Genomic DNA, 22,827 nt, shown 5'->3' with positions numbered 1-22,827 from the left:
CATCTGCTTTGTTTGACTAAGCGAGGAGAGAATAGTATTTTCAGGGAGCGGTCGTCCCTCGGAGTGAAACATAGTACAAGATGTTTTGTTTGCTCACAAAAGTCTTAAAGCTTAACATAATAAATGAGTCCTAATAATCTCATTACTTTATATCACAAAGCCGTCTCTATGGCTTGAGTCATCGGAACATGAGGTTATTCCAATAAATCGGTGCGATCAGGAAATTTAATTGAGCGTGACAGAAGTTAAGTCTGGGTGAACACTTAGTGTTATGGAAGAAGCTCAAAAAGTGTAGAAAAAATCTATTCATTATATATATCTATGTGCAAATAAGATTAAAAAACACCTTGCAACATGTTAAATCTCTCATAAACAACAGTAACAAACATGTTTAACACGTTTAACTTCCCACTATAGATTCCTGTTACTCCTGAAATGCAAGCAAGCAGCTAAAATCCTGTTTTCTTCTTACCAGACTGTCATTCCATTTTTTTCCATCCCAAATGTGTTGTTCTTTATGTAGCAATAATGGCTTAGTTGCTAAATGTCTGAGCCAGACTCAACAGCCAACTTACAAAGGCACCCGAGTGTTGGACTCCACTCTAACAATGCACCAGCTCTGTTTACCCTTTTAACCGAGGAATTAAAATAGTCTAAATTCCCCACTGGATCATTCAACCTCCCTGTTATAAAAAGCACCATTGAGCTTCAAACCCTCAAGATCCAAACTACTTTTTTTGTTTTTTAAATTCGTGATTCAGAGCTGTAAAAAGTGGAACAATAATAATGGAGATGGAGATTAAGACACTCATTGTAGCAGTTTTCGTCACGACATTTAGACATGATTTACCTCCTAAACATCTCTGAGCACTAAACCTTTGATCCTGAGAAGTACTGAGCTGAGCTCACCTCCCTCACAGTGGTGCATTACCCAGGCTCTGAGAATGCTTGGCTTTTAGGAAAGGCGTGCTGCTTGAGCCCCTTTGGACCAGTCAGACTTTAAATCCAGTAAAGTGTATTTACCAAAAGAATACTTAGTCTGACTTAGGACAGAGATTAGGATCTTCACTGCCAAGTTTCCTCATAGCAGCGATGACTAAATATAGTGGTTATATGACAGACAAACATTAAACTTTCCTTTTCCATCGTGATGGAGACTTATTTCTGCCCCTCTCAGTCCAGCCAAATCCTGTCCCACATGTCCCTCTAGACCTTCACTGCTTTAAAGCCACAGTTTTGTAATGTAGCAGTTAGATATTTCCAATTTGGTGATGCTGAGCAAATAAATCTATACAATAGAGCACCACTGGTCATACAATGACTATGACTGTCACCTCACAGCACGAAGGTCCTCGGGTTGAATCCACCTTGGGGCTTTTTGGATGATCTCCTGATGTCCACATTAATTCTCTTGAGAGATATAATCTCTCCAGCGTGTCCTGGGTCTGCCCCGGGGCCTCCTCCCAGCACATCTCACCCAGGAGGCATCCTTGTCAGATGCCCGAACCACCTCAGCTGGCTCCTTTCGATGTGGAAGAGCAGCGGCTCTACTCTGAGCCCCTCCCGGATGGCCGAACTTCTCACCCTATCTCTAAGGGAGAGGCCAGCCACCCTTCGGAGGAAGCTCATTTCCGCCGCTTGTATCCGCGATCTCGTTCTTTCGGTCACTACCCACAGCTCGTGGCCATAGGTGAGGGTAGGGACGTAGCTCGATAAATTGAGAGCTTCGCTTTTACACTCAGCTCCCTCTTCACCACGACGGACCGGTGCAGCGTCCGCATTACTGCATACACCCCATTCTCCTGCAGCACCTCCCACAGGACACCCTGAGGGACACGGTCGAATGCCTTCTCCAAGTCCACAAAACACATGTAGACTGGTTGGGCAAACTCCCATGCACCCTCAAGTATCCTTGAGAGGATAAAGAGCTGGTCCAGTGTTCCACGACCAGGACGAAAACCGCATTGTTCCTCCTGTATCTGAGGTTCGACTAGCGGACGAACTCTCCTTTCCAGCACCCTGGCATAGACTTTCCCAGGGAGGCTGAGGAGTGTGATCCCCCTGTAGTTGGAACACGGGACCGGAGGGACTGGTCATAAAAGTATCTTGCTGATAATAGTGGTGGACCAAAGAAATCCACCACTATTGTCCAGACTGCTAAACATAAGCATACTAGCATTAACACAGTGAGCCTGTTATCATGCTAGTTAGTATTTTCATCAAAGCACCATTGTTCAGCCTCAGAGAGACTGTACCGCAACTCTAGACCCTTCTCTTGTTCTTCTGATTGCTATTAAATTCGAGTGTTTGATGTGTTGCTCTGTTCTCAGAGCAACTTTATTCTTTTCTTTTCCCCCGTCGTGCTTAGAAATGAGCTTTAAGGCTAAATGAATATATATTATTATTTCAGTGTCCAAAAGAGTTTTTATGCTGGCCTTTGCTCATAATTCTGTGTCATATTTCCCTGTGGACAATAACATATATCAACAGAATTCTTTTTTTTTTCTTTTTATTTGGTACTCAGCTTTAATTTTAGGCTACACTTCTATAAACATTAGAGTATTTGCTTTTTTTCCTTTTTTTTTTTTTTGAAGGTGTACAGCACCACGTCGCCGAGGCTGCAGCTGCAAGAACTGAGACTGTTGAGACTGAGGCTTGTGGCAACAACAGCTATGACCAAACCCAGACAAGAATATAGACATTTCTAGAGCTGAAACCAAGACTTCTGCTTCATAATACTATAATTACCACAGTTTAATTTGCAGGACCCATGCTTGAATTGGTGCATTGTCCCGATGCAATGCAGTGTTGTGTCTGCTTGCTATGCTGCTGTACTCTGTGTTTGGGTCAGTGAGATGCTTTGTGTCGATCCCGGTCGGGCCCAGGCTTAGCATTCAGCCATAAGCTCTTATGAGGCCTGACAGGCTGTTTACCTTGGATGCCATTTCCTTGACGTTTCTGCATGGTTTGGCGCTGACTACCAGTTGATGGCCAGCAGCTTTATTGAATTAGCTCTGCAGCTATACAGGAAGAAAAGGGGGGGAAAGGAGATGAGAAAGAAAAAGGTGAAGAAGCAAAGAATGGGGGAGGGGTGAATATAGGACAAAGGGGTGGAAAGAGAGGGAAGGACAGCAAGAAAGGAATGAACAAAAAGATACGAGGAAGGACAGAAAGAAAAAGGGCAAGCAAAGAAAGAACATGGGGAAAAGAGTGGCACACAGATGGTTATGCCTTCTGTATATATTTCACTCAGTGTGTTCTTCCTGACATAAACACATAGTGATCTCTTACATTAACCTAAAGCAAACACAAACAGTGCATGAATTCTGGTTGCACTTTGACACGAACTTGAGACCAACAAGCCAAACACTTGCAAAATATCTTCAGCAGCAGACGGGTTGGGAAATATTTGCTACTGCATCAGCTTTAAATGGCTTCTCCCATTGGCTCTCTGCTCCACTACCCCCTAAATGGCTCCTATCCTATTGAAATATCGTGTATAAACTCCCTCTGGGCAAATATCACATACTTTATTAGAACATACTGACCCGATTCCATAGAAAGGAGCGTGAAGATGAGCATTCGCTCAGAACAAATCAAGAGCCAAAAGTAGCTATACACTGTACCCAGTGGACCACCCCTACTCCCACCTCATCCCCAGGAAGCAAGATACATGCACATGGACCCAGACATTTTACCACAATAACACACACACACACACACACACACACACACACACACACACACACACACACACACACATATCGTATTTGGTCAATAATTAAAATTTAAAAAAAAAAACTAGCATGTTTAGGCGGAGGCAGGCACAGTTTGTTTCAGAAACACTGTAGTCACAGTGTCATTTCCAGAGCACTAGTTCCCTTAAACCAAATCATTTTGATAGTTTCATATCAACAAATGACTGTTAGCTTAGCAACATTTCTATTATTCATTGTTTGATGATTTCTTTTAATATACATTTTTGTTCGTCCTTAATGTTTAGACACCAAATATTTCCATTTCCTTAATTCGATTTGGAATAAATGCAGTGCTTTTCACCTCTTACTTAATCATCAAGATGACTACATTTACCTCTCTCGTAAATAAGAGATGAAAAATTGTTCATTTTTAATGATCTTTAGAGAGGAGAATTACATTTACTTGAACAGCACGAGGGTCCCTTGTGTTTTCTTTAAATCAGTTAATGAAACTAAAGCATTCCCTCCTGAGAGTTTTGTCAGAGGATGATTCAATCCCACTTTTTTCTTTTTTCCCCCATTCCACTCACGGAACCACTCAAGATGTGCAATCCTGTGGAGATTAATCCCCTCTGTTACTCTAATCTCCCTCTGTAACAGGGTGAGATTAGGGCACCAAAATGATATGGTGCAGCTCATACCCACATAAAGATTACTCATCTGCACACTGATAATCCCCTTAGACTTTAAGTAATGTTAAGAGAGTGAATGTGCTATAGAGTATTAAAGCCAGACTCGCATTTTAAATGTGCAGTGCTCTATTTATAAATGCACTGGCAATTTTTTTTATTTTTTTTTAATTGAGGGCAGCTCTGCTGTGGGGTATCTTGCACTTCAGAGTAAGCACAGAAAGAAAAGCTTACCTTTGAATAATTAGCCAAATGAGCACTTTTTAAGGTAGTTAATGAAAGGCGTCTGCTTTTCAGACAAAACATTCAGTAATAGATCCCAGGAGAAGTTCTCGCTTAAAGATATTTATGAAAAACTGAAAGCAGATAAATTAAAAGCCACACACTTTTTGCCATTATTAGCACGCCAGATGCACCAGCAAGTTAAACTTCAGTTTTTCTGTATTTCAAAGGAATAATTTGGCCTACCAGTAAGTGGAGAGTTATATGAGAAGATTGCTTGTCCTCTTATATCCATAATGTTAAATATGGACCTGAGCCAGGCTGCAATTAGGCAGCTTAGAGTAACAAAAAATAAACACGTGTTTTAAATTGTTTGTCTAACTGGTACACAAACAGCAGAATGTTATTGAACCTGAAGCGAGGCATTTGTTTTCTGTATCATTTGCCAAAAGGTCCCGAGAGAAACCTTTGCTCAAAGATGTTTACAAAAATGTTAAAATATGGGCTAAAATAACAAAGAGCCCTCTGAAAATGGAAAGGTGTGATTGATATGGTTGACTGTATAACATATTGTGCTTTCTTTGTTTTCCGTTTATGTGTCAGCTGTCTCCCTTCACAAATCGACTCTCAACCAGAGGAGAGATAGTACTCAGCTTTCGTGACCTGCTATCAGGGACTGTTATCAGGCAGTATTGAGACGTTGATGCTCAAAGGTCATCGGCTGGAACCTATCCTGGATATCACAGGGCAAACGACAGGTTAATCCCTGGACAGGTCACCGGTCCATCACATGGCTCACACCAGTGACAGACAACCACCCACACGCTTTCACATCCACGCTTGGAGTCGATGTAGCATTACCACAGGCTAGTTTTCCAGCAGTTGGATTAAGTCATAATTCTCTGGCCTTTAAGGCTTAAAAAATTGTTAACAAATCAGCAGGTCATGCCTCAGTGGCTACATCCTTTTTTGTTGCACGCATGCTTCTTGAAGTTGGTGAAGTTGCTGGAATTCTGAGGATTGAAATGGGAAAAACTAAAAACATTGCTTGAATAACATCACAAACTTTACCAAAATTTTCACTATTGGGAATTAATTTTTCTTATTACTCCAACATGATATTATTATGTATTGCTATTAAGTTTTTACACAGGCTTTGTTTGAGTGGAAACACAGTAAGTCTTAGAGGCACCATCATGAAAATGTTTGCAATTGCAGCAGATGTCACACTTAAATTACCATCACCTAGCTAAACGAGCCAATGCTAACAAAGGCAATGTGGCTAAAGCTATTCAGAGCTCAGAGCCAGCACGAGCCAGCAGCCTCGGTATGAGCAATGAGAAGATCAAAGCAGTTACAGGCAAAATTACAGAGACAGCGGGGAAAACAGAAAATTCTTGCTTTCTGGTGAAGTTATAAAGATACTGGAAAATGACAGAAGTACATTTACTTTGTTAAATATATCTGTTGCACATGCTTTTGTTTTCATAAGCTAAAATGTCAGGAAAAGGTGGGTTTACAGCAAGTCATTTTCAGTTAATTGTTTTTACCTGTTACTAAAGCCCTTTATTTTTTTAGCCGTTTCAGTGAGAGAAGATAAACACCATTTCCCTCAATCTGCATTAAGTTAATTATTTCTTTTATTATGAAATTTTGTTATGTTTGGTTGTTCTAAACCATTCACTGAATTCGACTTTTGGTAATCCTTGGTGAATTTGTGAAATTTCTTTGCTCTTAGATATTCCATGATTAACTAATTTTTTCCAAAGTGGAAGCATTTAGGAAGGACAGCAACTCAGCCCTGAGCAGATCAGAACCATCTCTGTCATCATCAGCATGATAGTTGTGTGCCGGGAACTTTGTTGCATGAGTTTCCATGGCCAAGCAGCTTCTAGAGGTCTAATGTTTAGGAGACCTTGTACGTTTGTCCATAGAGTGAATCTTACTCAATAAAAAAATATAGTCAAGAAAAAAGCTGATAATTTTCACAGAGGTCACGATGACGCCCTTAAAATTTGTTTGTCTAATAAGATATTGAATCTACTATCATTTGAGACAGAAAAAACCACTAAACTGTCATATTTGAAAAGCCGAGTAAATTGCCTGAAACCAAAAATCACTCAGTAACAAACAGCAAAAACGCCTAATTGCCTGTGAGGAGTTGCTACTATTGATTTGAAAATTCTTACAACCAACAGATTCAAGAGGAAATGGAATTTTAAAAGACGACGGCAAAAGCAGTTGGATATTAGGCCACAATGTTTATTCAGTAGTGTTGTTTCAACTTATAGGTACAATACTGTCAGCTTTTGTAAGACTAAAAAAAAGTTACCATTACAGTCATCCATGCTCACAGAACGCCAGTCAAGTCGCTTACACCCCTCCTCTGTGTACACACCCGACACGTGCTCCCGTTGAGCAAGTACATTTCCAAATGGTAGGCACTTTGAAGGTTTAAAACATTTGTGAATATACATTTATATATATATTTATATTTATTTTCTTATACTAATAAGTAATTGGACTCAAAGGTCAGGTCTCTAATAAAAAGGGGAGGTAAAAGAAAAAGAAAGAAGACAAAGAAGATGAGGAAATGACACGATGTGGCCACGATGTAGGGGAGTAGGTATGGGAAGTAAAATACTTTTGAGTCTTTGGGCTTTTCAGTATAGTTCAGTAACTTAGGTCCTATTACAACAAAAGACAAAGGAAGCAGACAACAAAAAGGATCACAGAGAGACTGAAAGAAGAAGAGAGAAACACAAGGGATGGAGAGGTAGAGGGATGAACAGCTGCATGTGGGGGTGGTGTTAGAATTTTAGACGATACTACATCTACTTCACATTACTGTACATCTAAAAAAAAAAAGAAAAAAAAAGGCAACTTCACAAACCTGCCTGACAAATAAATGTCTCTTAAGAGCAAGTTAATGCAGATGTATCATTAAAAGGAAAAGACAACTATGACTTGCCGTCATGTGACCATAACCTCTGTTTTTATTTGATGTAGCTACATGGCCATCCTACAGCAGCCAACATGTGGCATTTTAAAACACTTGATTTTGAGATGTAAAATGGCATCAAAACAACTTCTTTAGTTTTTAAACCTGCTAAACAACCTCACCTCTCAGAGAAAGCTCTTTAGAAATGTAAGGACTGACCAAAGGAAAAAAAAAATAGCCCTCAACATGGGTGTCTTGTCAAAGACTATTCCGATATAACACTGTTTTACATACTCTGTGCAGCCTTATGTATCTATGAGTCAGAGAAACTGGGTTTCTCAAAGGTCTTCTGCTTAAGTATGTGCACTGCATGTGAGGATTGGGCCCCAGCCTCGTGTCCAAGAAGTAGCTCGCCTTCACTGAGTAAATCTTTGGGCCTAAAGTACCTACAATGGGACACAGACAATGACACCAGGCAACCAGGGAGGGGGAGGACTGACAGCTCAACTGGCTGTACTCTGTTTATAAAGAAGGTACGAGCGAGGCGATTTGGGGGAAAACAGAAAGACAGAGAGGAAATGCAAAGGTTAAAGTCTGCTAGCAGAATTTGGGTGCAGTCAGTAAACTTGAGGGACCCATCAAGGAGGAGGAGGAGAAAAGGGGGGGGGGCTATGGGCCAAAAACACAAGAAGCCACGGAGAGGTAATACTCCCCCCCACACGCACACGCAAAGCTGGACAACAACAGTGGAAAGTAAAAGCAGTGAATGTACAAAATGGAAAGAGAATGAATTAAATAGAGAAGAAGAAGAGAGGTTTGTGGATTTCCTTGAGCCCTGACATGTTTTTCTTCTTTTAAAGACGAATTCCTGCGTTTGGAAAAAAAAAGAGAAAAGAGGCTACAGCGAGAACAGAACATACAAATAAACAAGACATGATGAAACGCTCACACTGACCAAAAAACTGATGTGAGAGCAAATAATAAACATTGTAACCTGAAGGGAGAACATTTACATTGACCGTTAACAGCGTTAATATGAAGACCAAAGAGCTTCATTAAAACTACAAAGGCATTTTTTTAAACATCAGAGAAAAAGATAAATTAACGTAATACACCTTTTAGAGATCAACATCAGACATGCTAGGACAAAAACAGAAAAAAAAAAAAAAGTAGGTTTGATACAGAATAATTATATTCAATTATTTCCACTTTTAATTTTTTTTCCTTTACAAATAACATACTGCTACAGTTAAAAGTAGTCAGTGACGAAAAACAGCTCCTCTGACAGAAAACAGAAGCGGTCAGTTGCCTCATCTTTACACATCCTGTTTTAATTTTTTTTCAGCCTTTTCAAATAATACACAAAATGTTTAAATATAGTCAGATGCCTTAAATGAGAAATGCTTGGTTTTCATTTCAAAAAAAAAGAAGAAGAAGAAAGAAAAGGTCGTAATTACATTACTCTACGCAAAAGCTTTCCTATTTTACCTTAATCAACTTTAAAACATTTTGTTGTTTCTCATGTTTAAGCAGGTTTGCTGTTATTGGACTGTGCTGTTGACAGTCCTTCGTGATTTTGTTGAACTGGTGAGGGGAGAGCGGGTTTTATGCATAAAACTCCTTGGTTGGAGCCTTCTGATAGGCTGCGCCGGAGGGTTTTCTCTCTCCCAAGTCATAGCTGCCCTCATCCTTCTTCCTCATGCGGTACACCAGGAGGAGGATGAGGAAGATGGCAAACAGGAAGCCAATAACACCACCTGCAATAACAGCTGAGAGAGGCAAAGACAGGAATGGAGAGTGAATATCAATGCTGGAAGTTCAAATCAATGTCGTGTGTGTGTGTGTGTGTGTGTGTGTGTGTGTGCGCGCGTGTAATAACACCTTAACTATGTCCCAAAATAATACGTTTTAAGATTAATTGTGTCTCGATCATATGCAGTCAGTTACACAACTGTTTGCTTTAACAGCTGTTTCTGGAACTGCTGCAGCAAATTTCAGCATGAATGCAATTCAACAGCAATGATGAAAATTGATGGCTTAAATGTGTTGAAACCAGGCAGCAACCCTCACGAATGATTGCTCAGACTAATGCAGTTACTTCACGTCAATGGAAAAAAAACTGCAACTTGTCTCAGGAGATACAGAGTCGAAGAGTTTCTTAACGTTTAATTTCACCTCTTTCAATATGTTGCTGAGCTTAAAATTTAGCGTTACGTTAGCAGGATATTCGAGCGCCAATCCTTGATTAGTGCACAGTCCTGTTGGCCCGACTGCTGTTGGTTCAGCAAGGTTTATATTCCGTTCAGTGACTGCCGATTGAGGTTTTAGAGGAAAAAGCCTGTGGCATTGGCTAGATCATCAAAAGTCAGGCAAATAAATACAGCGAGGGAAAGCAAACAAAAACAGGTCATTAACACCAAACGGGACGGTAAGGCTTTAACTCGGTCCTGCGTCTGAACTGAGCAACTCAGACACCGAGCCAGAATGCAGTTTACATACACACCCTCCCCCTAATCCAGTATTCTTTTGGTACAATGTTAATGTTGTGAAATTTAAAACGGCCGGTCAGTTTACCTACCTAGGTACTTTTAGGCACACCAGCAGCCACTTTATTAAGTATATCAGTGGCCAACTTATTAGTTGTATTTTATTAAATATACCTCTATTCTATTATAATATTGCCAGCCACTTTTTTTTTTGGTTCCATTGCCTTCAACTTTGTTAGCCACTGCTAATCCTTTTACCTCTTTTTAGCAGCAAGCCTCAGACCAAATCCAAAAGAACCAAAAATTGCACTGCAACTTCACTAGAAATTGCATTGTTTTGTATTACTACCGTCTTGTACTAATTGCATTACTTGTATTACTGTATTGTATTAATATTGAAAGATATATAAAGATAGCAGAGATAGTCTAGTCAAATTTCTAAGCTATTTGGAAGAGGTATTTTTTAGCAGCTACGATACTGAAAAATTGCAGGATGTGATTATATGTCCCAACAAAGAAAGCAGTCTCTTTCTTAAAGTCAGTATAAGACAGTGCCTTCCATGAGTAGGAATTTCTTGAGCAAATTTATTGATGTATGTAGCATAAGGAAGCCTTCCTCTGAGTCGCCACCATGACTGTGACTGATAAAGACAAAATGTGCTGGTCGGGCTTTGACCTGTTTTGTCAGACTCCTTTGCCATTGGTGTTTTCTGGTTTTGAACTAGGTACAGGATGTTTCGCTGTTATACTACATCACGTTTTTTGTGACTGCTTTTCATTTTTTAAGCTTGAAACAAATTTTTCCACCATCTGATGAATTCACATTTTCAGCAGCCATCCTGTATTATACATTAAATACATGCTGATCTGGAAGATGTCTCAGAGATATCCATTCAGGATAGTGAAATGTAGTTTAGAGATACTAGAAGTTAGACTTTCTGTGGAGGACACACGGTGCAGTGCACCAGTGGGCTAATAGCAGGCTACCATAAGGGGACTCTGAATGAAATCCACCCACCCTGAAATCCCTCCCTTTCAATTATGCCTGCATGAGGTTCCTTTATAGCTCCTAAATCTATTTAGGGTCTCTCCTGGTGCTACAATCTGCCCTCTGCTGCACCTTAGGTTTCCACTTGTTGACTAGCCCTGCTCTCAGGGGTAAAGACCCTGCTACACACCCAACTGCCGAGCTCCAAGAAGCAGTAATGCAATACAGAGAGAATTGTGAAAATTACATTATGGGCAATTATTTTTTTATAGAAGTCACAAGGGGAACGAAAAGTAATGAATATAATCCAGAGGAAGAGAAGAGGTGGAGAAGAGAGCAAAAGATGGTGGGTTTTTGCAGGGGTGGGAAGTGGGGAGAGGACCAGGTATATTTCAATTTTCTCAGACTTTATCCAAAGACTGCATGCAATAATATTTTTTCCTATCACAATCCAAGAGCAATATGCCAAAAGATGAAGTGAGTTGATCAGTGGGAGGGAAATGAAAAGAAAAGTCTTTGAGGCTGTCCTGATTTGTCCTTGTTGATGTTGTTTCTGCATTTTGCCAACACCAGATGGATATCGCAGCAAAGTAGGTGCCAATCAAGGTTTCCCTCAGACACACATGGAGATAGATACAGCATCAGAGAGCACGGCGGTTTTGAGTCAGAAATATTCCTTTCCATCCTCTTTTATGTATTCAAACAGAGTAACACACACTTGAAACATCCACGATGGTCTGAACTCTGCAAGGTCCCACAGAGGAACATTTATGAAGCAGCTATTCTGGTTCAGGTGAGAGACTTCAGGGATAATTTTACTGAGATTTCAGAGATTGTTTGTTGAAAATATGCTCACGTAACATATTATGAAGGAAGGCTGAGGGGATGGAAAGATAAATGACTACTTAAACACATGAAAGAACATAATGATGTTGAGGAACGTTTGAACAAACACTTTGGGAAAATAGGTATCTTGTTTTCCTAGACTTAACAAATTGGCACATCAAAAACACTGAAACAAATATGAATACTATATAATCCTACTCTCTGAAATTTAAGTCAAGGTTTTACAATTCTAATGAGCTTGAATAAACAAAAATCAGTATTTGTTCCAGCAACTTTTACTCTTTGACACAGCCTGAACTCTCTTAGGTAAGCGTTGCATTAATTTCTTTGAGCAGTCCTCAGGAATAGTTCTCCAGGCTTCTTGTAGGACATTCAAAGCTCTTCTTTGGATGTTAGCTGCCCTTTGTTCCATTCTTTGTCATCATGATCCCATACTACTTCAATAATGTTAAGGTTGAACTCTGTGGAGGCCAATCCACGACTAATTGTGTCCCATTGTGTCTTCCTATGCAGGTATGGTTTTCAACTAACATAAAAGCTCTTTGGGAATCACTTTGATTGCGCAAAAGTACTATTTTATGCATGTCAAAATGTATTATCTTTGACAGTTTTTGTAGATTCAAGTAACAAAATAGGAACAAACGATGCTCTGCCTCAAGATACAATTTAAAAGTGATTCTTTACTAAGTTGTCTGTTGTGTGGAAACAACACTGCTTCATCCCTCAAGTTAGGTCCCCTTTCTATACTTGAAGGACTCATAGGTCAGTGTTAAGTGGCTTAACAACAAAAAACATTCCTCTGAAAATGGTCACATACAAGCACTGGGCTTAAAGTGACTCACAAAGCAGCCAATGTTCAAATACAAGCTTTGAAAGACCATCAGAAAACCTTAAGAACTATTTCTCAAGACCACTTGAGAAACTCCCCCCACCCCCTCAAAAACCCCAGAAAAGTCTGTCTCCTTGGAAGCAAAATAAAAAGAAAGACTCAAGACTTTTGCACAGCACTGTATATTTGGTTTGGTGTCTGCTCTGGCATACTACGACACATACCTGCCAACACCTCCGTCCTCTGGAAGAGGTTTTCAGTGTGGACCTCAACGGGATTTGGAGGTGAGCCGGGGGTGCTAGTCGTGCTAGTCCTCTGCGTGTCCTCTGTATCTGGCACTGGTGCCTGGGCGAAGAGCCAAAAGAAAGTTGTTGTTTTTTTAAAAAAAAGAAACTGAAAAATTAAGGGCAAGCTTATTTACTGCTAACTTTCACATTGCATCCTCCTATATTCCTTTTTTGCTACATATGTTTTTCTTGGCATGATGGCCAAATCCATTTGAGGTTTCATTCCCAGATGTAAAGAATGTGGGGGTTTTTTTGGAACTTTTTTGTTTCCTGCTTTGAACTTTTCATAAATGAAAAAGACTGATAAAAAGCTCAAACATGTCCAATATTTTTTATTATGAAATTATAGCCAGCACCCATTTAGCTTAGCTTCACATAAAGAATGGAAACAGCTGGAGGACCAAGCAAATTATTTTATCTTGCTTAAGAGAAAAACTGATAGTTAAGGGTTTGTGTGTACAATTTCTGATTCCTTGAAACCTTACAGTGTTGGCAAAGCTTCTAGGAAAATGTACAATTTCAGAGGTAAGCACATGTTATTGTAGCGTCTGGTAATCAGTCTATGCTGTACATTAAGCTTCACTAACTAGCTGTTGCTTTAGTATTAGCTCAGACACATGAGAGGTCATCTAACTAATGTGTGCATTTTCCCAAATAGTTACCTTTTAGAGGAAAAACTAATTTTTAGTACGGCTGTCTACTCAAAAATTGAGGCGGGGCTAAAATGTAATCTGGCCAGTGAAATCTAAAAATGCTGAATAAAGATGAAAATGTAACAAATCCAGATATTCCAAAGAGATTAGTGGAATCCCCTGGAAAAGTAGGCAACAAAAACTGAGCCAGTGACCCCAAGGTTTTTTTTAAACATCTAGAAAACTAGGCAAACTATTTGGGCCCATGTAATTTTTCAAACAACAGTAAGAAGTGTGCAAGGTGCCAAAATGGAAGTGAGCCAGCGCATTTGGCCTAAGACAGGACAGTGGCAAGAGGGAAAAAATGGAACATGTCCAGGTAGGCTTAGGGAGTTGAGACCTTGACGACTAATCCCAAACAGATGTAGTATCCAGCAGGTTACAGTAAGAGTGCAACACAGAAATGAAATCTAGGATGCTTCCAGAATATGTGCTTATGTCCAAGAGAGATGTAATCCTCCATAATTTGCAATGGGGCAAAAACAGTGAGATCTGACATGAGCACTTGATCTTTATCCTGAAAGCAACCTCGCATCGCAGCTCCTGGTATTATAGAGGATTTCATGGCATACTGGGTCAGCTAAAGACATACTGAGGTACTGTGTTACTCTCTGTTGAGTCACGACAGTTACAGATGAGCCACCGTGATTACAAATGACTGAGTCACAAAGTGGCATTATAAAATATAGCTGCTTAGAAAAAAAAATTGAGCTCATAGCAAGAATTTTCCACCAGCAGCATCCCTGGTGGTGTTTCTATGTATCCCAACAGATACAAACACTTAAGACATTTAATCATTTAATGTCTCCTTAAAGGAATAGCTCATTTTTAGGGCTATAATCTTTTCTGCTTCCTTGCAAGTACTTGAGGAGCATGTCTTGAAGCTATAATTAAACACCCAAACGGCATTTAGCTTAGCAAAGTGAGTTAAAACAATGGGAGTAGTAAATGACACACCTTTCCACTCAACTTTGAACACTCAAAGTCTCATTCACCCCACCATACACACTTTCATAGAATGCTCTTATCTACATCTAAGCACTTCTATCTAACACTCACACACATACTCACACTCTAATGTTGCATTGGGGGCAACTCGGGATTCAGTTGCCCAAGGATACTTCAAAACATGGACAGTTGGAGCTGGGAAGCGATCCACTGAGCCTCTGATTGGTATACGGCCCACCTTCCCACCTATACCACAGCTGCCAATCCCCCCCACTTTGAGGCCAACATCATTGTCTAAACTCTTGTCTGGTGCTATAAAAGTTCTATGGCACAGACATAAGTGACATCTTACCTTTGTTGTGAATGGTTTCCTTGGTATGCTCTTCCCGGATTTTTCTCTAACCGGGTCTGTGTCCATTCTCGGGGTGAAATCTTTTGTGGAATCCTGGGTAGGTTGTCCTACACTGGGCTCGATATAAACCATAGTGACAGTCACTGATTCCTCTATCGCTTCTTCACCACCACCTAGAAGAAACACGCATATCTGGTCAGTGTAATTCCTGCTGCATCCTTAATGGGAAGTTAGTTTCACTGGATGTTATAATACAGAATAAAATGTAAAGATTATGATATGTGGGTGCAAAGAGGTAAAATATGGATTTACATTATATCAGTATGTCTGGAATTACACACTTTGTCTTGCTTAATTTCACACTGGTGGAATTCATTTTAATGTATTTGAAGTTTTAATCTCCAATAGAATATAGAGTGGCAGAGCAGAATAATAGGATATACACTCTGTACAGTATTGAATGGGTTATTGATCACAGTCTGCGCTCCTTTTACCTACTCTGACCTTTTCTCTGTGGATTTATACAACTCTCTTCGAAAATAGAGTTACTTTTGACCAAGGAATGAGTGTTATAAAGGTGCTTAAGGCGAGCAGAGCAAAGAACTAATAAAAAAGACACGTAAAATTTGCACACTTGCCCACAGCAGTCTCAGTGACAAGGCAATCTTAATTTAAAATCGAGTGAGAGAGAGGCAGCGAACAAAGAATAGACAAAGGCGAGAAAGGAAGGTGATTAAGGAAAGAGAAGAGGGGGGAAGAAATTATGACACAGCTCAAGTCTGCTGGTTAATAAAAAAAACTAACAAAACAACTCAGAGCTCAGAAAAGTTACAAGCAGTGGACGGGAGAATGGATGTCATCATGCCTCTGAGAGATTACTTGCTAAGACTGTAAGTGAGCGTCTTCACCCAACTCCGTCAGCATGTGCGATAATGTCTTACCTGAGCCAGACCCTGAGTTAAAGTCATCATCATCTTCAGGGTAGTAACCTCCTGAGCCTGTGTCATCCAGGTATAAGTCATCGGCCTGTGAGGGAATCTTGGGTGCTTGTGCTATCTGTAAAATAACACGATAACAAGGAGTTGAAGACTCATGCGACTTTTTTATACATCCGATTTACTGCTGACATGCAGGAGTTTCACATAATCACGTATCCTGGTTTCACACATTCACGAGCTTAAATCAAAATCTAGTGTCCAGCTTTTTTTATTTTTGTACCGTTTAAATCATTAGTAACTCTGCTTTTAGCACACTTTGGCTGTTTACTGTTTTAAATGCCAGAAATAAACACCTCCTTTGTACTCAAAACTGCTATCAGTTAAATTTCTGAAGAAGGAAATACAAAGACTAAAATAATAGGTTGCAGTCTTCACTGCGAATTAGGAATTCTCAACATATTAAACACAGCATATGCATAAAATACATTAACATATCACCCTTTGTTTAAGCTGAAGCAGCCAAGATTTACACTACCTTTAACGTGATAACATTGTCACAAAATTAGAGCCCAGCCAGTAAACAATTTTTAAGATTGATACCTTTTTATTTTTGTTTTATTTCTTTCCAACATACGAAACAAAAAGATTTCCCCAACAGCTGTAGTTATACAAATCTTATATGTAGTTATTAATTTACTTGTTACCAATCTGCTCATCATAAACGCTGATACAGATCAATCATAACTGTACAGACTGGCATCGGCATCACTAGAACTAAACTGCTGGAGTAGATGACACCTGTTCTTTTTTTTTACTTCAATGAAGCACAGATGACTAACCAGTCAGAACATGTAGCTTCTCTCTCAGCATCATCGCCTAGACAACAGCCCAGTGTAGTGGGAATGTTTGTGTTCTGGCTTAATGGAGTGATTGGCTAAAAAGAACACGGTCTGACAGTGAATGTGTGTTTAGAAAGCACCTCCTGACGTGCTGTGTAAGTTGAAATTCTAACAGGAAATAAGATAAGAAAAGAGATTTTCCAGCACCAGGTGGACATTGGGAAAAATATCAGTAAGTGAGTATGTTAGACGCTGCTATGTACATGTTGTGTTGAGTGTGTGTGACTGGACTAGCTATAAATGTGTCCATGGCAACATGTATCAAAGTCCCATTCGCCAATCTGTGTTTGGCTGTCCTGCCCCTTCTTATAACAATAGCCCTGCTTTCAAAAGACCCCCCTATACATAGTTGCTGTGCATCTGTGTGTTTTGTAACATTTAGCTGGTTGCTACAGCTCCACGTCTGCCCTGAAGATATTTTCATGATTATAAAAGGGGGGAAAAACAGGTTAGACTGCAGGAAATCAATTGGCTTGTCTCGAAGTCTGTTATTTTATTTCTTTTTAGGAAAATTGGCCAAAACCTCTCATTTATACCAGTTTTACATGTTCCGTGTTTGAACACAGCTTGTTTGAGTTGCTTGTTTTGGCTGCTCAGAAGTCAAAAATGCAAAGTATTTATCTTGTAGTGACATAAAACACTTTAAAAGCAACAAACATTCAAGCATGACATTTTGGCTTATTAAACGCTCTTACTTCTATGAATTAAAGGAAGCAGAGGAGACAGGAAAAGTTTTCCTTTCAGTTGCATTCCTGATGTTTCTCGGCATTTCCAATTACACTAAGCATTCTAACACGAGCGTTGTCTGCATTGCTTTTAAGTCATTGTGTGCACATATGTGTTTGGCCTTTCTTTCACGACTCCACACAGTCACTCTCCATAACAAAAGAGGCAGGGACTACACAGCAGTGTGAAAGAGGATAAAGGAAGACAGAAGGGAGATGAAACAGAACAATACGTTTATCCATCTCTCCTCTCACAACTGACTTGTGGAAAAAAGGCCTTTCACCAGTGAACCACCTGATCAAAGAGCGAATTTGTTCAAAGCAACTTTATCTTAACCTTTCTTCTCCTCCAAACAGCCCCCTCCCCCACGGGTCCATAGGCCTTTATGCACTGGAGATATAGGCACAATAGACCGAAAGGAGGTAGGCCACAGATTAAATAGTGACAAAGACCACTAACGAGATTGAGGCCACACACACACACACATGCATAAGTATACATGTTTTACAAATGTATGCAAGCATTCATAAATATTAATTAAATACACATAAGACACATATTAGAGTGAGCAATTGAGCACATTGTTAAACACTTGAATGAATAAAACAAAAAGTGATATACATTTTAGTAGCTAAATATAGTTTTTTTTAAATCTTGGGGTATAATTGTTGTTATATATTTTGTGATAGTATACTATATACACGGTATATAGTAACAAGGCTACATCAAACTGTAATGACACTCACATCTCTCGAAAGCAGACAGGAAAATCTCTCGAGATTTTCAGACATGTAGAGACTTTTTTTCCCTTTTATATTTTAGACATGTAGGTACAAAACTGTGTAAACAAAGCTTTTGGATTAGAGTGGATCAACTGTGCAAGCTTCACTGCAACACAAAATCAGTGCAGATCGGAGAGGACGAAAAGGTCTGACCTCGATAAACTTCAGCGACTCTGACACTCAGGGAGACAAAGAAACTAAAAAGCATGCGTTCTTGTGAGTCTACACAATATAAACTTGATAAAGCTGACTTTATCACTAACACAGAAAAGTGTGTGCACAGACACAACAGGCCTGATAAACGTTGCTCTCTTTCTCTTTATCAATCCAGTGACATTTACAGTTTGTTTTCTGCTTTTAGCCCTTATCACAGGCTTTACGCTGACCCAGACATCAATCTGTTACCAGCTAAAGCAGGACACACACCAAAAACTAGCTACCAAACAGATTTGCAGAAGCCCACTTTTTTTAATTACATTGCTTCACTGTTGTGTTGCTGCTCTAATCTAAGCAACAGTTACTTAAAAAGTCCCATAGCGCTGTAAAAAGGATTGAGTGGAGGAAGGGGTAGTGATAAGGATCTAATAGGAACTATCCAACTTTTAGCAACAATTTCATAAAGCCATCCTTTACACAGCAAAAGATCAATTTAAAGATTACTTCTTATAAACCCAGAAACCAATATACTGTCCTTTTGCTCAAAAAGTACCGATTAAATCAGAAAAATTGGAAATAAGTAAGAATAAGAAATAAGAAATCCGAAGACTAATGTAAAATTTCAGTGAAAAGAAAAAATTAGACCAGCAGTAATTCAGTCTATAATCCAAAGCAATATCAGTATACTCTTTTCACAGGGTGCTATTTACTCTGCTTGGTGTTAATAGAAGTACTGAATACCTGCCTTCTTCGGGTACAGTAGGGTGCAAAAGTCTTGAGCGACCCTCGTTTCTTTATATTTTGCTTCCAAGGAGCCTGAAGTTCTTGTCATTTTTCAAAGTGGTCCTGAGCAACAGGTCTCCAGGCTTTCTGGAGGTCTTGCAGATATTTTCTTTGGACATTTGCTGCTTTTTCACTCCTTTTTCAGAATGTTTATTTATGTATTTTTATAAACCACTTTTTTTTGTTTATGGAATGGACCAGTGTTAAGTCTACACATAGCAGACAACTTGGCAAAGAACCAACAAATCGCATAAACACACTGTTCTCATTTCTTTAGCTGAATCTACAAATAAGGGTAACACAGTTTGATGGGCATAATTCTTTTTTTTGTACAATGGGGTTTTTTCCAAAGCACTATTAGCTAAAAAAGGGGTCATTTTGGAGCACGGTATGCTTGACAGAGAATGGAACAGAAGGCAGCCAACATCCAAGGAAGAGCTCTCAATGTCCTTCAAGAAACCTGGAGAACTCAGTTAGATTGTCCATCCATCCATCTTCATCCGCTTTGTCCGGGGTCGGGTCGCGGGGGCAGCAGCCTAAGCAAAGAGGCCCAGACCTCCCTCTCCCCAGCCACCTCCTCCAGCTTATCCGGGGGAATACCAAGGCGTTCCCAGGCCAGCCGAGAGATATAATCTCTCCAGCGTGTCCTGGGTCTGCCCCGGGGCCTCCTCCCGGTGGGACATGCCTGGAACACCTCACCCAGGAGGCGCCCAGGGGGCATCCTTGTCAGATGCCCGAACCACCTCAGCTGGCTCCTTTCGATGTGGAGCAGCAGCGTGCTCTACTCTGAGCCCCTCCCGGATGGCCGAACTTCTCACCCTATCTCTAAGGGAGAGGCCAGCCACCCTTCGGAGGAAGCTCATTTCTGCCGCTTGTATCCGCGATCTCGTTCTTTCGGTCACTACCCACAGCTCGTGGCCATAGGTGAGGGTAGGGACGTAGATCGACGGTAAATTGAGAGCTTCGCTTTTACACTCAGCTCCCTCTTCACCACGACGGACCGGTGCAGCGTCCGCATTACTGCAGCTGCAGCCCCAATCCGTCTGTCGATCTCCGGCTCCCTTCTCCCATCACTCGCGAACAAGACCCCGAGATACTTGAACTCCTCCACTTGGGGCAGGAACTCATCCCCGACCCGGAGTGGGCACTCCACCCTTTTCCGGCTGAGAACCATGGCCTCGATTTGGAGGTGCTGATCCTCATTCCCGCTGCTTCACACTCGGCTGCGAACCGTTCCAGTGCGAGCTGGAGGCCTCACCCGATGAAGCCAACAGAACCACATCATCTGCAAAAATCAGAGATGAGATTCTGAGGCCACCAAAGCGAAAGCCCTCCGCCACTTGGCTGCGCCTAGAAATCCTGTCCATAAAAATTATGTTCAGTTAGATTGTGTTGAAGAATAAATGTGTTTGGACAAAATACTCACATTTAAGCTTGTTGGAATTGCACAAACTCTTTTTTGTGTCAATAAAATGTTTCAATAAATCACTGCATCTATTTCCCATTTTCCTAGCAAAAAATAAAGGAATAAAGGGTAGCTCTTGAAGGCTTTTGCATAGCAATATATCTGTAATCAAAGTATACCCAGGCTCCAGCAGTCATCCTTACTCTGCTCTATTAACAATGACATTAGCTCCATATGCAATAGCATATTCATTCTCTGCAATGAACCTATGCCCTGATATGAGCCTGGTTCAATTTTTGATGTATGGCCATGCAACGTCGTGTGATAGCATCGTGCAAAAGGTCTGTCTGAGTCTCACTGCAGCAGCAAGTCAAATTGGTGTTAGTGGAGGCGATGCCTTGTACTTTAATCCAGACCATGCCCACACTGACATTACTAATCTTTTGAACTTTACAACGAGAATATTTACTTTTTTGAGAACCATAATCTTTCCGTTACAAATAAAAAGTTGGCCTTCTAAGAAAGAAGTATTCAGTTATACATTCCTTGTTGCATCGTGTAGTATAACCAGTACCCTGTGAAGGTTGGCACTGCCACTAAAGTAAATAGTTGTGGCTTCAGAGGTTGCTGTTCATCAAGAGTTATAAAATACTTGACCCTTTACACCAACCAAATGTAGGTTCAATACCAAACCATAGAGCTGCTGGCTTTTTGTCTTATTCATTTGAGAGAAAATCGGCTCTGTCACGGCCTTGATAGAACTATCCAAACCTTTTTATCATCACGGTGAATAACTAGAGTCTTGTGCCTTCCCATAAACGGGGACACACAAGGGCACTGTCTGTAGACACACACACACACACACACACACACAGAATCTCATTTGGACACCTTAACAAGCAGATCCTACACAGTCTGACCAAGCTCACAGACAGTGAAAGGCAAAGAGATAAAGGGATCGACAAAAACAGAGCAAATGAAGGCAAGCAAAAAGGAGGGCGAGCTGCTGTAATGAGGTAGTGGCTTGCAATGTATGCTCTATTAGTTGTTAAGAGCTGCTGTATCTGGCACCTCTGCCTGATAATGAACTAATAGGCCAGCAGGAGGTCTGTCCGGCTGCATTTTCCTGTCACTGTGTCTGGTTAACCTATACATCCAACGACTGCATGAAGATCTTGAGACTAGGATTGTGCAAAACAGATGACAGAGAAGGAGGGCAATGACAGAGGAGAGTGATGATAAAAGAGAGGGTAGTGGTGGACAAATGAGGGAGAGGATGAGAAAAGAGAGAGGGAGGCAAGGGGGCAATAAGCCACTGCTGAAGAGAAGTTTGTAGCCTCAGGATGCCCTGCTAAAAGCTCGTCAAAAATTGCTAAGTCCATGTCTAGCAGGGTTTTTAAGGCATATTTGCACCTCTCTTTTTCTATAAGAGACGGGACAGTAAGAATGAGAGGATACATGGGTGAAATGGAGCCATCTCATCTGTGCCTGGGTCCTCACTTTCTACTGTTGACACACTGCTCTCTCCCCAAACACAACAAATATTAGCTCAACTTCAATTCAGGCCAGGGGAAATATTGTTCCTCAAAGGAATGCAGACACTCACACAAGCATATGCGTGTCCATGAAAGAGCCCATGGGACACACGCATGTGCCAACACAGGGACACACACACACACACGCACACACACACACACTCATCCAGCCCTCACATCTTGAAGGCGCGAGACGAATACACAGACACACACATCATAACACCAACTTCAGAGAGAAGAAAATGTGGAAAACAAGTGCACAGGGGCCAGCAGACAGACAACGTCTCAGATCTTTCCTCGCTGGTCTGACACTTTCTCTGGTTCTTAACAATTTTTTAAGTATACCACAGAACTGCAAGATGCCTGCAAAAGAACTACCAAAGAGAGGGGAAAAAAACTCTGCTTTTCAAGCACTGTCGTTGTGCTTCACATCTTTGTGCTTTACAGGAGTACCTTCTCAATATTTAATCAGAATGTCTAGAGTATATGCACTTACACTAGCCACTTTCAGATATTCCTTCAGCTTAATACATTTCTTTCTTTTATTAGACACTGTTTCAGGGAGCAAATTTACACTGGTGAAGCGCGCTACATCATATTAATGATTTATTATTGGACAAATTTA

The 22,827-nt window shown here is 40.5% G+C and overlaps 1 protein-coding gene across 1 annotated transcript in view; it reads right to left on the bottom strand.

Moving 5' to 3' along the window:
* Window positions 1–6,855: 6,855 nt before the first annotated feature.
* sdc2 (syndecan 2) overlaps window positions 6,856–22,827 on the bottom strand; it is a 42,861-nt gene continuing 26,889 nt past the window's right edge. Inside the window, exons 2-5 of the mRNA XM_005936288.2 lie at window positions 15,920–16,034; window positions 14,979–15,151; window positions 12,924–13,044; window positions 6,856–9,319 (exon numbers count right to left, since the gene is read on the bottom strand). Coding sequence (XP_005936350.1) covers window positions 9,156–9,319; window positions 12,924–13,044; window positions 14,979–15,151; window positions 15,920–16,034 — 573 coding nt within the window. The 3' untranslated portion in view covers window positions 6,856–9,155. The remainder of the gene's footprint in view (window positions 9,320–12,923; window positions 13,045–14,978; window positions 15,152–15,919; window positions 16,035–22,827) is intronic.

Source organism: Haplochromis burtoni, unplaced genomic scaffold (assembly GCF_018398535.1).
Source record: "Haplochromis burtoni strain Fernald_Lab_line unplaced genomic scaffold, NCSU_Asbu1 Contig_200, whole genome shotgun sequence".
Classification (NCBI taxonomy): domain Eukaryota; kingdom Metazoa; phylum Chordata; class Actinopteri; order Cichliformes; family Cichlidae; genus Haplochromis; species Haplochromis burtoni.
Note: the sequence above shows the minus strand (reverse complement) of the source record. Positions and strands in the feature narration are given on the sequence as shown.